Raw genomic sequence first — 14,283 nt, forward strand, 5'->3', positions numbered from 1 at the left:
TTCTCAGCACACTATTAAACTAAGTTTGATCCTATCTTCAAGTGTGCACAGACACACATATCCATTATAGTATTGTAAAAAAATCACAATATACAAGAATCATTGTCCAGTGATCAAGAAACACAATTGATTTTCTCCATAACCCACTCACTAATTCTTTCCCTTACTTTCCCACTCTGGTTCATTTTATGAATTGCATGAAATGTGTTCTCTGGTATGACCATCTTACCAGTGGAAACAATTTTTTCTTGCTTACGATATCCAAACTCTTTATAACTTGGTTGGTGACCCCTTGATTTTGTCAAGAGAACAGTCCCAGTTTCTCTAATTCTCTGCACATACTAAAAACCCCTAACTGTTAGTCCAATTCTAATTTCGTTTGGTGCCCTCTCTAAGGTCTTGATGCCCTTCCTTTGCTATGGTGTCTAAGTTGGATGCAATGCTTCATCAGAGGCCTGTAAATGTTTTGCAGAATTTCTCAGCTTTTACACTCTATGGTTCTATAAAGCCAATAAAGCTTTAAAGTATATGTTTTGAATAACCTTATTAACTTGCCCTGCCACCTTCAAAGATTTGTTTGTGAATTATCAGTTTTCTGTGTTCCATTTTAAAACTGAACCATTTAGTTTCCATTGCCTCTCCTTATTCATTCTTCCAAAGTGTATCACTTCACATTTTGCTGCACTAAATTTCCTTTAGTGGTGCAGATTCCATCAGTACAGTTGCTTTTCATTAATTTTTTGGACTGGTATTTATTTCTATTTAATTGCAATTTTTTCCCCTAGATCTAAATTGAGTTTGTTTCTGATGTTGAAAGCTCGTTTAATGTTTGGTTGAGTTTATTTGAATCCCAGGTTTTGCATTTGGCTTGGAGCTTGTGTAATAGGTTAAAGTAGAAATCAATATTTTGTGTTGTGGAAAAGGAATTTCTGTAGGATCTGAAAGGGAAACCTGAAAGTACCTTTTAGCTAAATATAGGGAAGAAAAAAATATTCTGAACATATCACGGCATTTCAGATTTCTGTAACTCATTTCTATTGTAAAGATCTTTGGTTTCATTTAGCTTGGGGAACTGAATATTAATCTTTCCTATGACTGTTATCCATTCTTGATGAAGCTTGTTCATACTATGGGTGAACAACTGTGAAGTAGTTTTAAATTAAAAGCACAGAGTCAGGGTTCTGATGATGGATCATCCAAACTTGAAACTTTGGCTCGATTCTCTCTCCACAGGTATTGTCAGACCTGCTGCGATTTTTCAGCATTTTCTGTTTGCGTCCTTGGCCACAAGTTGGGAAATTAATGGGTGTACAACACAATAGTGGGAGTTTAGCAAAAGTTAACTAAAACAAATTTTGTGACTTTGAAACTGATGACGCCTCGGAATACAGCAGGACATGAAGGGATTAGGTTGAGTCACTAACAGGAAGTTGTAGATTTCCAGTAATAACTAAATTCAATTTGGACTTCAGGTCAGTGTTCCAGGTGGTGGGCGATCATTCATCCAATATGGATTTCTATTTTCCAAAGGCTTTTCCAATGTTGCTGCTTATTGACCTCATCAAGAATGTGATTGCCAAGAGCCAGATGTTTGCAATTAAAGATGATTTGTGCCATTATATGTGCTAGGAATTGGCAAAAACACAAGCAACCAATGATTCCACTACTTGCTTTGCTGGCAGGGAAGTGACTACTCAGCAGAGGATAGTGTCATCAGTAGAGAGATTGCCACTTCTCAGAACATTCACTGGGTCTTTGATAAACAAGTGAACAAGTTGATCCTACCATTTTTCTTTGAGGGACCTCTGCATAGTTGTTGCGATGAAATATCAACGCTAGATCATTATAAGAGTACCACTAGTTAAATAGTACAATGGAAACACTGCCCAAGTTGGCTTTGGTTTATCACAGAATAAGAGGTAAGCCATTTAGGACTGAGATGAGCAGGACTTTCTTCAGTCAGAGAGTGGTGACTTTTTGAGGACAGTGGTGGTTCAGTCATCGAGTATGTTCAGGACAGGGTGGATAGATGGCAATGAAATTGAAGGATATGGGGATAGTGCAGGAAGATGACAAGGTGGAAGTAAGCTTGATGGGCCAAATGGCTTATGCCTGATCCTACTTTCTTAATGGGGAGGATGTCACAAATTATCTTACACTCTGGGAACATTCACTAACTTCATGTAGGGGCACTGGAACATTATTCCATTTTTGCAGTGGCTTCTTGTCGTTGCTTTCTGACTTGATCAATGTGGCCCCCTGCTGGCTGACCAAAGCATGGGGTAGAAATTGTTTTGTGGTTGGACTGTCCCTATTTTTTCTAAGTGACTTAAGATATGGATGGGGATGATAAAAATAAGGGTTAATATTTACAGAATTCACATTGATGTTGTTCTTAAATATAATTTATTCCTAAAATTTTGGGAAAGTGCATTACATAATTCAAATTGAATTTTGCATAAATGAAATTCTTTTCAAATTCTTTTAATATAGTATCTGGCACTCCTGAGGTACCTCAGTACACTTAGGTATATTTACAATATACATTTTTATGTCAAACATTCTCTGGTGTATACAGCCTGAGGAGTTTTCTATAGTTTCCAGCCCCTATGTGTACTATGATGGGAGGCTATTTTACAGTATTAACACTCACTTGGTGTTAAAAATCATTGAGTCAGATGGTCCCAATTTCAAATCCACACTGGAACTATGAGCACGGAATCTGAGGCGATACGGAGCAATACTGCACTGTTTTAAGTGTATTTTTCAGATGATCCATCTGCCCTCCCATGAGGAGGTATATGTGGCATGACATGGTGCTATTTAAAGAGTAGGGAAATTTTTCAGCCTCCTGGCTAATGTTTATCCCACAACCACCAGATTTAAAACAAAAGCTTTTGTGCAAAATTTCATTAGAGCTTGGCATAGTCAAGTTTCATTGTTGAGTTCCCTCTAACTCAGAGTTTGTGCATTCATTATTCACATAATACCCCACACGAATGAACTTTAAAATGTAGTTGCTGTGCATGATTTGTCTCTTTCAGTTCATGGTCCATTTAAATTACTTTCAGCTGCAAAAAGCACTCTATATCCCAAGGCCAGGTTGGCGCAGTACCTTTCAGACTAATGCATGCTTGCACAGCTTAACAGGAACATTCGACTGTTGCATTTTCCTACGATGCAGTAATAACTAAGCTTTCTACTTCTTTGACTCTTGAGGCATTTTGAGACTAGAAGAACAGACTTGACCTATAACTGGGAAAATATTGACACTGTGGCCCCTTTCTTGTAAATCAATAAAACAGAACTCTCTCAAACTGCACAACACAATCTTCTATTAATAAATGAAAATGGTAAGTAAATGCTAATAAATGAACACATCTTTAATAGATCACAAAAAATAACTTTAATTAAGCTCTCCAGAAAAAGAAATCCAAACAAAATTAGAAGTTCCTAGTGAGGGTGGATTGATGCCTCTGTGACCCAGTCTGGATATGCTGCCTCACCCATTCTTACTTTGAACCTGAAGTATCTTAAATCAAAGTACATGTGTGCTTAATTAGGTCATCAGTGTTCTTTTGCAGTAGTCATTTTGGAAATATATCCCATATTGCATTGGTGTGAAAACTTCCTCAGTCTTAGACCACTTATTATTAAATATTTGTCACTTAACTGCTTGAATGTGCAATCTGTTTGTAATTGGCTTTCGTTTGGAATGGGGGAAAAATGATCCTAAATCACTGTTGTTGAAGGCAACAGCTTCTTCCTAATTTGCTGAAAAACATCCAGAATGCTGCTGGTCAAAGGTTCCCAATTTGCATTTTGAACTTTCTGCCTGAAAGTTTTGATCCTTTTTGTTTATTTGGTTGGAAGATTTGATTTTTTTTACTTGAATATCATAGTAGTGATAACAATTTTCTGTGCTACATATTTTGAATATTTTTTCTGGAAACCTAAAAGGAGTTGTTTGTTCTCCATAGCTCCTCTGTTCAAAATAGCTACTGAAGTCCAAGTGTATTGCGTGGTGACATAGAGGAAGTAATTAAATTCATTACTTCCTGTTTCACATCATAATTGAAAATAAAATTCTTGAGATACAGTGTTCTCTTCGGGAAAAATGTTTATGACCCAAACCCCAAAACACCTCTAATTTTTCCACACAACGATTAACACCAACCCGTTGTATGTGATCAGTTTAATCAATGTATGTGACACTTTACATATTCCAGCTTAAAATATGTTTGTAAGGACAAGTAATAAATAAAGCCTGTAGTATTTTCCAGCAAGGTGCTTTTAATGAGTTTTACGTTTTGAACTGTAGAAGACTCGCCATCTCCCTCAAAGAAAGCAGCTCTTGAGAGAGGTGGCAGCCTTGCATGGTAATAAAGGCTTAATGCCTGTAAAGCTAAAGCAGTGCAAACTGGCTGACAGAAGCAGTCTGAACCCCAATATTTATACTGGGTGGGAGGGAACTCTCATTCACCATATAAAGGCTTAATGCCTGTAAAGCTAAAGCAGTGCAAACTGGCCGACGGAAGCAGTCTGAACCCCAATATTTATACTGGGTGGGAGGGAACTCTCATTCACCATATAATCTAGCCGGTTGCCATTTTGTATAATGGAGCTGTGTAATTGCTGGAATAGACTTTTAAATTGAAGCTGAGACATAACCGTAATATTTTATCTGACTTGAAGTTGCTGCCGACCATTTAAAAATCTGTTAATGTTCCAAAGCAAATAACATTTAATTTGCATGTCTTAATTTGTCTGTTGATAGAACTGTGAATTCCTAAAAATTGTAGCTTTGGAATTATATGGGGAAGTCATAATTAAATTAAGCACATTATTTTCAAATCTCTCCATAGAGTCCAGTGATCCAGCATAGAGTGCATTCTACTGAAAACAGACTTGAGGTTTTATCTTCTGGTGTTCTGGCTAATATTTATCCCTTAATAAATGTAACAAAAAACAGAACACATCATCATACTGCTGTTATGGGAGCTTGCTATACCTAACTTGGCTGCCATGTTTTCTGTATCGTAATAATGACCACACTTGAAAAAGTATTTCATTAACTGTAAGGCACTTTGGCACATCTGGTAATTGTGAACAAATGTTATATAAATGCAAGTATTTATTTGTATTCCTCAAGGCTTTTGTTTGCACATTTTAAACTATCTTTCCTGTTAATTTTTGATTTTTCAGTAGGCAGGTAGAGAGTGACTGGTAAGAACTTTTCAAAGTCATTTTTTTAACAACCATTTTGAAAAAAATAATATGATTAATATTTGATTTGATCTATTACTGTGACGTATTGTTTCTTGTATGCTATACCGACAAAACATACTTTTCATAAAGAAAGAAATGAGAGAGTGCAGAATGTAGTGTTACAGTCATAGCTAGGATGTAGAAAAAGATCAACTTAATGCAAGATAAGTCCATTCAAAAGTCTGACAGCAGCAGGGAAGAACTGTTCTTTGAGTCAGTTGGCACGTGACTTCAGACTTTTGTATCTTTTTCCCGGAGGAAGAAGGTGGAAGACAGAATGTGCAGGGTGTGTGGGATCCTTAATTATGCTGGCTGCTTTGCCGAGGCAGCAAGAAGTGTAGACAGAGTCAGTGGATGGGAGGCTGGTTTGCGTGATGCATTGGGCTACATTCACGCCCTATTGTAGTTCCTTGTGGTCTTGGGCAAAGCAGGAGCCATTCCAAGCTGTGATACAAACCGAAAGAATGCTTTCTATGGTGCATCTGTAAAAGTTGGTGAGAGTTGTAACTGATGAGCCAAACTTCCTTAGTCTTAGCCTTGGTATTTAAGTAAATTTATGGATTTCAGTGAAAGGCACATCTGTGTCTCTGACAGTAATCGAGAGATGTTGGAAAATTCAGTTCATACTAGGTGAAAAATGTCAAGTAGATTTAGTGCTGATTTAGCAGAATATTACCTTTTGCATACATGCCTTTGTTGCTAGCTGGAATGAAAAGGTGAAGAATAACATTGGCTAACCCTGTCATTTGAGCAATATTGTGTGGTTTCTGGGAGTCTTCTCTGGTGCCAGCAAATAAAAATGCAATATCCGTTGAATAATCTCGGCGTGGTAGGAACGCCAAAACGAAATGTGATCCTGTTGCTCCATACATAATAATACTTTGTTTTTAAAAAAATGTTCTCTGCCACGCATACCTGCTGTGAGTGTGCAATGCCTGTCCTGTTAGCCTAAAGCTGTGGCTTCTTTTAGATTGGACAGTCCATGTTCTCTCATTTTCTTTTGCCCAGTGCAGAACATGGTAATTCCATTGTGGAGCAAAGCAATCATGAGGACATAGGACTGTTCCCATTAGGAAGAAATTTTTTTCTTTTGAAAATTGAGCGTTGAATTTGAATCAACGTAAAGTTTTGTTTTGTTTTAGCTGTAGGATAGATACAATTGAAATAGCAGCTTTTCCAGTGTTTGTGGTGTTTTAATTTCTAACCCTGGCTCCTCTTTGCTGACGAAGAAAATTTTCTTGATTTTTTTTTTAAATTGAGATTCAGTCCCTTTGGCCAAAATTATGAAGCAGGCTTGGTGCTGGTATTTCCTCAAGAGAAATGGCCTGTAACTTCCTGGCTCCCCAGCATCGGATTTGCAGGCTACTCTAAAGATGCGCTGGGGAGTCCCCCTCGAAGTCCAAGGCAAGGGTGTACGTGGCAATTGTTCTAGAAGCGCTAACTTGTTCTGTACAATTGTGCTGGGAACCATCCAACAGCGATTTGAATCGGTAACTAAGTTTGGTTCAGCTAGTGACATGCTAATTGTGACTTTGAAAGAGTTAGTAGAAACAAAAGTATTTCTAACAGTGTAACTATTTTAAACACCCAGATTAAGCCCTGCGCACGCACGCAGTACTGTCTCGCTAGCCTGCTTTGTAAACACACCTGCTTTATGGTAGACAGTGCTGTAAAAATGGAGCATGTCCTCCCTTTGCTTCTTTTACACTTCACCGCTGGAGGCAGGGACCTGCGGCGTTGGGTCAGAAAGGTCGGGCAAGACAGGTGCTTAGGAATTTTAATGCCAGTATGTTGGAGTGACATTCTGTTGCTGATTGCTGCACCGAGGGAGTTATGGCCCATTGTTTACTGTGATTGTTGGGTATAATTTTTAAGTAGTTTTCTCCCTTTTTCAACGAAACTCCTTAAACTTGTGCTCAAAATGATTACTTTCGAGAGATACATCTGATCAACGTTTCATCGCATTTTAATGTAAGATTTGTTACTTCAGGTTTTAGTCAGTCTCTAATATTTAAAAAAAAAGTTACAAAAGGTTTGATCAAGACCTTTTTTTTAATAAATCTTGATGCTTTTTTTTGGAGAGCACCTGGACTTTGTAATGGTCTTTATTGTTGAGACATTTTAATTTTATTTGTTCTTTGAGATGTGGACGGCACTGTTACCCATCCTTAATTGAACTGAGTGGCTTGTCTGGCCATTTCAAAGGGCAGTTAAGAGCCAATCACATTGCTGTGGGCCTGGAGTCAAATGTAGGCAAGACCAGGCAGATTTTCTTTCCTAATGGCCGTTCATGTATCAGATGGGTTTTTACAATGATCAATTGTAGTTTAATGGTTACATGAGCTTACAATTCCAGATTTTATTTAAAAAATTAAATTCCAGCGGATGCCATGGTGGGATTTGAATCTATATCTCAAGTAAGCGACTAGTCCCTTACTTGCTATATCCCATAAAGGACTATAATGCAAAGCCCATTAACATGGGACTATGCATTACTTGTCCTTTACTACTATGCCACCATCTCCCTCTTGGATTTTGCTTATCAGGATTATCAAGAGTTCAAGCTTTTAGATTCAAAAGTCTGTTTTACACTGCCTGATCTTAACTAAAAACAATGTATATTTTAAACCAATTTACAACTGATTATTGCCCCTAAATTTTTGTTGATTGATCTACTCTATTTAATATGTTTGTAAATTGTCAATTAGTACCACAATTTTTAATGTATTGTTACCTATAATGAGCAAAGCTATCTTTTCCACTCTATTCCTCTGTTACTTAGGACAAAAATGAGGTACCTTGAAGAAAAGTGAGGTTAAATTTGTTATTCTTAACCAAAAATAACATTTTAGATACCTTGCATTGAATTTGCTAGTGACAAGTGTGCATAATATTAAATCTGCATTTGTTGCTTCTTTAAACATTTTATTTCTTGTTCAAAAAATTAAATTTTTGCTTTCATTCATTGCATGATTTTTTTTAAAGTTCATGTTTGGTAAAGCTAAGAACACACAACTCTAATTTGGTCATTTAATGACTAACATTTCTCTTTTTTTTCTTTCAGGATCAATTTGACAACATAGAAAAACACACGCAGTGGGGAATTGACTTCTTGGAAAGATATACTAAATTTGTGAAAGAAAGACTAGACATAGAACAAAGCTATGCAAAACAGTTGAGGTAAGACTGTGTGCCTTGAAGCTGAAAAGTTTTGTCATCCTTAGAAATATTTTGGTTTACATGGCTAAAGTAACCTCCATAGGCATTTAGTACTAGCAGTTTTAGTATTTTCAAAGATCAATTTTTAGTTTTACGTTTTTCTTCTGATCCACGGAGACACATTTGATGGGGTATGATTTCTTTATACAATTTTTCATGAAACTCTTTCAGAAATACATTTGTGGACCTGGAACAGCAGTACAATCCCAAAGTATATAATAAAACATTAGTTATATTAAGAAAATCCATTCAATGCATTGGTTCCTTATGAAAACTTCAGCTTTGATCAAGAAAGAAAAATGACCAAATTTGACATTTAGATTAAATAGATGGGAACACATTATTGTGTCTGGTAGCTGGTAAAAATGGGGAATAAATATGTGTGATACAAGATTGAATTTGCTACAATTCTAAATGCAGATACAAAAGACTCCATCTTGCTTTCACATGAACAGCTCCATCCTCAGCCTGCTGTACTGTTCCGTTCCAGTGCTACAACTCTCATCAATGTGTACAGGTGATGCATGGAAAGCATTTTTTTCTGGTCGTGAATGAAGTCAAGTCCATCGTGCAAATCAGCCTCCCATCCATTAACTCTGCCTACTCTTCCCGCTGCCTAGGAAAAGCAGCCAGCATAATTAAGGACCCCACGCACCCCAGACATTCTCTCTTCCATCTTCTGTTGGGAAAAAGATACAAAAGTTTGAAGTCACGTACCAACCAACTCAAGAACAGCTTCTTCCCTGTTGCCATCGGACTCTTGAATGAATCTATTTCGCACTAAGTCAACCTTTCTCTAAACCTTAGCGATGACTGTAACACTACATTCTGCACTCTGTCCTTTCTTTCTCTCTGAACGGTATGCCTTGTTGTATAGCATGTAAGAAACCATACTTTTCACTGTATGCCAATACATGTGACAATAAATCAAATCAAAAAAAAATGCAAATTCAAGGAGCAGCATTTCATCTTTTGATTAGATTGTTTACAGTCTTTTGGACTCAACATTGAGTTCAACAATTTTGGACTGTAAATTCTGTCCCTCTAGGAAGGGTTAACATGGGACATGGTACAGTACTGCCCCCACAATATGACGTTTTAAAAAAAAACACATGGGCAAAGCCTAGATTGTATTCTAGGACTGGACATAAGGAGTTAGCTAGTAGCTTAGACAGTGCTCTGTGCATACATACATAGTTACATGTTACCAATAAACAATATTCTACCGTACAAGATTCAGAATGTCTTCATGCAGCCTACTAAACAGACCTCGAGAAAAAGGCAGAAGCTGAACGAGTTAAAACACTGCTTTATTCATCGGTTCAATAGCCAGCAATATAATAACTTGGCAAGGAATCTATGACTCAATCCTCAACTAAGTACGGCAGAGTCCTAAAATAATTTGACATGTTTTAAGTTGAAATAACAAGAATCTTAGAGATCAAAGTTTACCAAACCTATCCAACAGCCAGGATAATTAGTTGTCTCTTTTATTAATGAGCTGTACAGACTGGCTGAAGACTGTGGCTATGTGACTTCAAACCAGAGCTTGTAAGGTACAGATTCCTTGCCAAGTGAAGGATGATGTCCTTTCAGACATGCTCCAGGCTGAGGAAGATTTGACCCTTGAAAAGGTGATTTAGATTGTCAGCCAATCAAAAATCCACTTATACCACTGATCCATCTTAAGGGGCAAAAGTGAGCAATGGTACAAAGCAACCTCAACTGTCCAGCTAGCCTGATGAAGGAGCAACAAGCACTTGGAAAGCTGGTGGCGTTTGCTACCAAATAAACCTGTTGGACTTTAACCTGGTGTTGTAAGACTTCTTACTGTGTTTACCCTAGCCCAACGCCGGCATCTCCACATCACAGCTAGCAAAGGAGCAGAGAAACCCCAAGCTAAGAGAAGCAATACCCTGCTCAACCGTGCCAGCGCTGAGGACCAAGTGACTTCACAGCCATGACCTATATCTAACAATCTCAGCATTGTGCTTTAATTTAACCACTTGGGACACATCGGAAAGCTATCCAAACCTAAAACAACCAGATGGATGGACAATCCTATGATGATTCATGAAATTGAAGTACCACACTAAAAGCGAGGTAATCATGCTTCTTGGGTGAGGTCAGAGATCCTGGATTTTTGTTCTGGAACACAGACATCTCAATGAATGGTTATCTCATCATCTTAGTTTGAACACGGGAGCCAGTCATGCAGTTGTGTCAAACAAGGAACCGTGGCTGAGACACCTCTAGCTACAAATTACACACACGCCACTCTAATATCCGGGTAGAATCTGACTTTTGGTGATGGACATGATTCTGGAACCATTAAGATATGATGGTATGCAGATATTTGAAGCTATTTATGACATATAACCTGCCCCTTCATCATCTGAGCAGATGTGTCACTTGTTCTGAGCCACCTTAAAATGGCAGAAAACAACCTTTCATCAATCGCCCAGAACTGAATTTCCTAAGAAATCCAAAAGGATAATCTTGAGTGAGACTTCAGATCTAAATTGTCTTCACTCTTTACAGAGTCGTTTGTCCATGTCCCAAAACCAGCGAATAACCAGCAGCAGCAAAATGAGCCACAACCTCAGGCTCCAATGGATACTGTCACAAAAACCTCAAACATATGGCAAAGTCTGCAACATCCAACCAGTACACTCTGGACAGTACATTCTAGACAGTGAGAGAGGACACAGGTTTAAGGTGCTGGGGAGCAAATACAGAGAAGATGTTACGGATAAGTTTTTCACTCAGAGGGTGGTGAGTGAGTGGAATCAGCTGCCGTCGGTGGTGGTAGAGGCAAACTCACTGGGGTCTTTTAAAAGACTTCTGGATGAGTACATGGGATTTAACGGGATTGGGAGTTACAGGTAGTTCTATGGCCTGGTAGGTATGGATATGATCGGCGCAACTTGTGGGCCGAAGGGCTTGTTTGTGCTGTAGTGTTCTATGTTTTATGTTCTAATGTTAGAACAGGGAAGCAACCATTAAATGACAGTACATCTCAGTAAGGCAAGGACACACGCTCCAAACAACAAGGTAAACCTGTTGATCAGACACACCCAGACGCCAGGGAGAAAATGTTTTCAACTCCCACAAGGATCACGGTGGATAAACGCCAAAAAGAAACAACGGATTTGCAGCAAGGAAGAGCAGAGGGTTATTCTCTAAGATGGTGACCACTGAACAAATTAGGTGAGGAGTTGGCAAGGAGTGATTCAACTCCAAGGAGCGTGAAAGGAGAATTAAACAAAGACAGCCTACATTGTAACCTCAGAATCCATTGTCTTAGGACCATAGAACACTACAGCACAGAAACAGGCCTTTTGGCCCTTCTTGGCTGTGCCGAACCATTTTTCTGCCTAGTCCCACTGATCTGCACCTGGACCATATCCCTCCACACCCCCCTCATCCATGTACCTGTCCAAGTTTTTCTTAAATGTTGAAAATGAGCCCGCATTCACCACTTCATCTGGCAGCTCATTCCACACTCCCACCACTCTGTGAAGAAGCCCGCCCAATATTCCCTTTAAACTTTTCCCCCTTCACCCTTAACCCATGTCCACTAGTTTTTTTTCTCCCCTAGCCTCAGTGGAAAAAGCCTGCTTGTATTCACTCTATTTGTACCCGTCATAATTTTATACACCTCCCTTAGGAACTGGCCACCATTTAATTGGATGACAGCCACTTAATTGGTTCCTGTTGGCAATATACTCCCCTTGGTCCCACCGGCCACTGAAGGGGACTGCTTCTGTTGCCTCTCTGAAATTCAGCAACGCTTCTTTTTAAGTTCCTTTTTTTTGTACCAATTACATAATTTCTTGTTACTTGCTTTTAGGGAGGGGGTTCCGGGATTTTGATCCAGCGACAGTGAAAGAGCAGTGATATATTCCTCAGGTGGAGACAATTTCCTCGGGTGGATGTAGCTGTTACTAGGGGGCATAACTATAAGGTTCATGATGGGAGATATAGGAGGGATGTCCAAGGTAGGTTCTTTACTCAGAGTGGTTGGGGTGTGGAATGCACTGCCTGCTGTGATAGTGGAATCGAACACTTTTTAGGAACTTTCAAGCAGTTATTGGATAGGCACTTGGAGCACACCAGAATGATAGGGAGTGGGATAACTTGATCTTGGGATTGGACATAGCTTGGCACAACATCGAGGGCCGAAGGGCCTGTACTGTGCTGTACTGTTCTATTCATTCTTCTACACTCCAGGGAATAAAGTCCAAACTTATTCAACCTTTCTCTGTAACTCAGTTTCTCAAGTCCCAGCAGCATCCTTGTAAACCTTCTCTGCACTCTTTCAACCCTATTAATATCCTTCCAGTAATTAGGTGACCAAAATTGCATGCAGTACTCTAAATTTGGCCTCGCCAATGTCTTATACAACCTCATTATAACATTCCAACTCTTATACTCAGTACTTTGATTTATAAAGGCCAGTGTTCCAAAAGCACTCTTTACGACCCTATCTACCTGTGATGCCACTTTTAGGGAATTATGTATCTGCATTCCCAGATCCCTCTGTTCTACTACACTCGTCAGTGTCCTACCATTTACCTTGTATGTTCTATCTTGGTTTGTCCTTCCAAAGTGCAATACCTCACACTTGTCTGCATTAACCTCCATCTGCCATTTTTCAGCCCATTTTTCTAGCTGGTTCAATCCTTCTGCAAGCTTTGAAAACCTTCCTCACTATCCACTACACCTCCAATCTTTGTATGATCAGCAAATTTGCTGATGCAATTTACCACATTATCATCCAGATCATTGATATAAATGACAAACAACAATGGACCTAGCACTGATCCCTGTGGCACACCATTAGTCACAGGCCTCCACTCAAAGAAGCAATCCTCCACTACCACTCGCTGGCTTCTTCCATTGAGCTAACGTCTAATCCAAATTAGTACCTCTCCATGTATGCCTAATGACGAAACCTTCCGAACTAACCTCCCATGCAGGACTTTGTCAAAGGCCTTACTGAAGTCTGTGGAGACAACATCCACTGCCTTCCCTTCATCCACTTTCTTGGTAACCTCCTCGAAAAACTCCTAATAGATTGGTTAAACGTGACCTACCACGCACAAAGCCATGTTTACTCTCCCTAATAAGCCCCTGTCCATCCAAGTATTTGTAGATCTTTGTATTTGTAGGTCTTAGGAAATGTAGTGGTAAAACTAGAAGTTTTTTTTCCTGTTTAACTTGCGACCCAGAATGATATGTGTGGGATAGGTTGATTTAAGTTTGCTGATGATGTGTGGAAGTGTTAATAGAGAGCCCATTTCTAAAAAAAAATGATGATGTGATAAAGAAGCACATGTTGCACATTCTCCCCATGTCTGCATGGGTTTCTTCCGGGAGCTCCAGTCTCCTTCCACAGTCCTAAGATGTGCAGGTTAGGTGGATTAGCTATGCTAAATTGCCCCTTTAATATCAGAGGGGGCTATCTACGTGAGGTGACGGGGATAAGGTCTGGATGGAATTGTTGTCGGTGCAGACTTGATGGGCCAAATGGCCTCTGCAGTGTAGAATTCTATGACACCCAGTTCTCCATGGTTGAGATAGTACTAAAGATTTAGTAAAGGATACTTTCAACTATGGAATTTTAATTACAAGGCTTCTGTAATGGTATGTTGTGGTGTTTGCTGTGATGGTATTATTGATCCAATCAAGTATTTCACTTTTTACCTTTTTAAAACCTTATTTCATGCAAAGGTATGATATACATATTCCCTCAATCAGGAAGTCATAATCAAAAATCAAATTAATGTGGTG

General features: G+C 38.9%; 1 protein-coding gene across 3 annotated transcripts in view; it reads left to right on the forward strand.

The window, feature by feature from the left end:
* fnbp1l (formin binding protein 1-like) overlaps window positions 1-14,283 on the forward strand; it is a 152,669-nt gene that overhangs the window by 80,808 nt on the left and 57,578 nt on the right. For all 3 annotated transcript variants that reach the window (XM_080195239.1, XM_080195240.1, XM_080195241.1), the window contains exon 2: window positions 8,333-8,448. In XM_080195239.1, coding sequence (XP_080051365.1) covers window positions 8,333-8,448 — 116 coding nt within the window. The remainder of the gene's footprint in view (window positions 1-8,332; window positions 8,449-14,283) is intronic.

Source organism: Carcharhinus amblyrhynchos, chromosome 9 (genome assembly GCF_965287045.1).
Source record: "Carcharhinus amblyrhynchos chromosome 9, sCarAmb.v2.hapA, whole genome shotgun sequence".
In the NCBI taxonomy this organism is placed as follows: domain Eukaryota; kingdom Metazoa; phylum Chordata; class Chondrichthyes; order Carcharhiniformes; family Carcharhinidae; genus Carcharhinus; species Carcharhinus amblyrhynchos.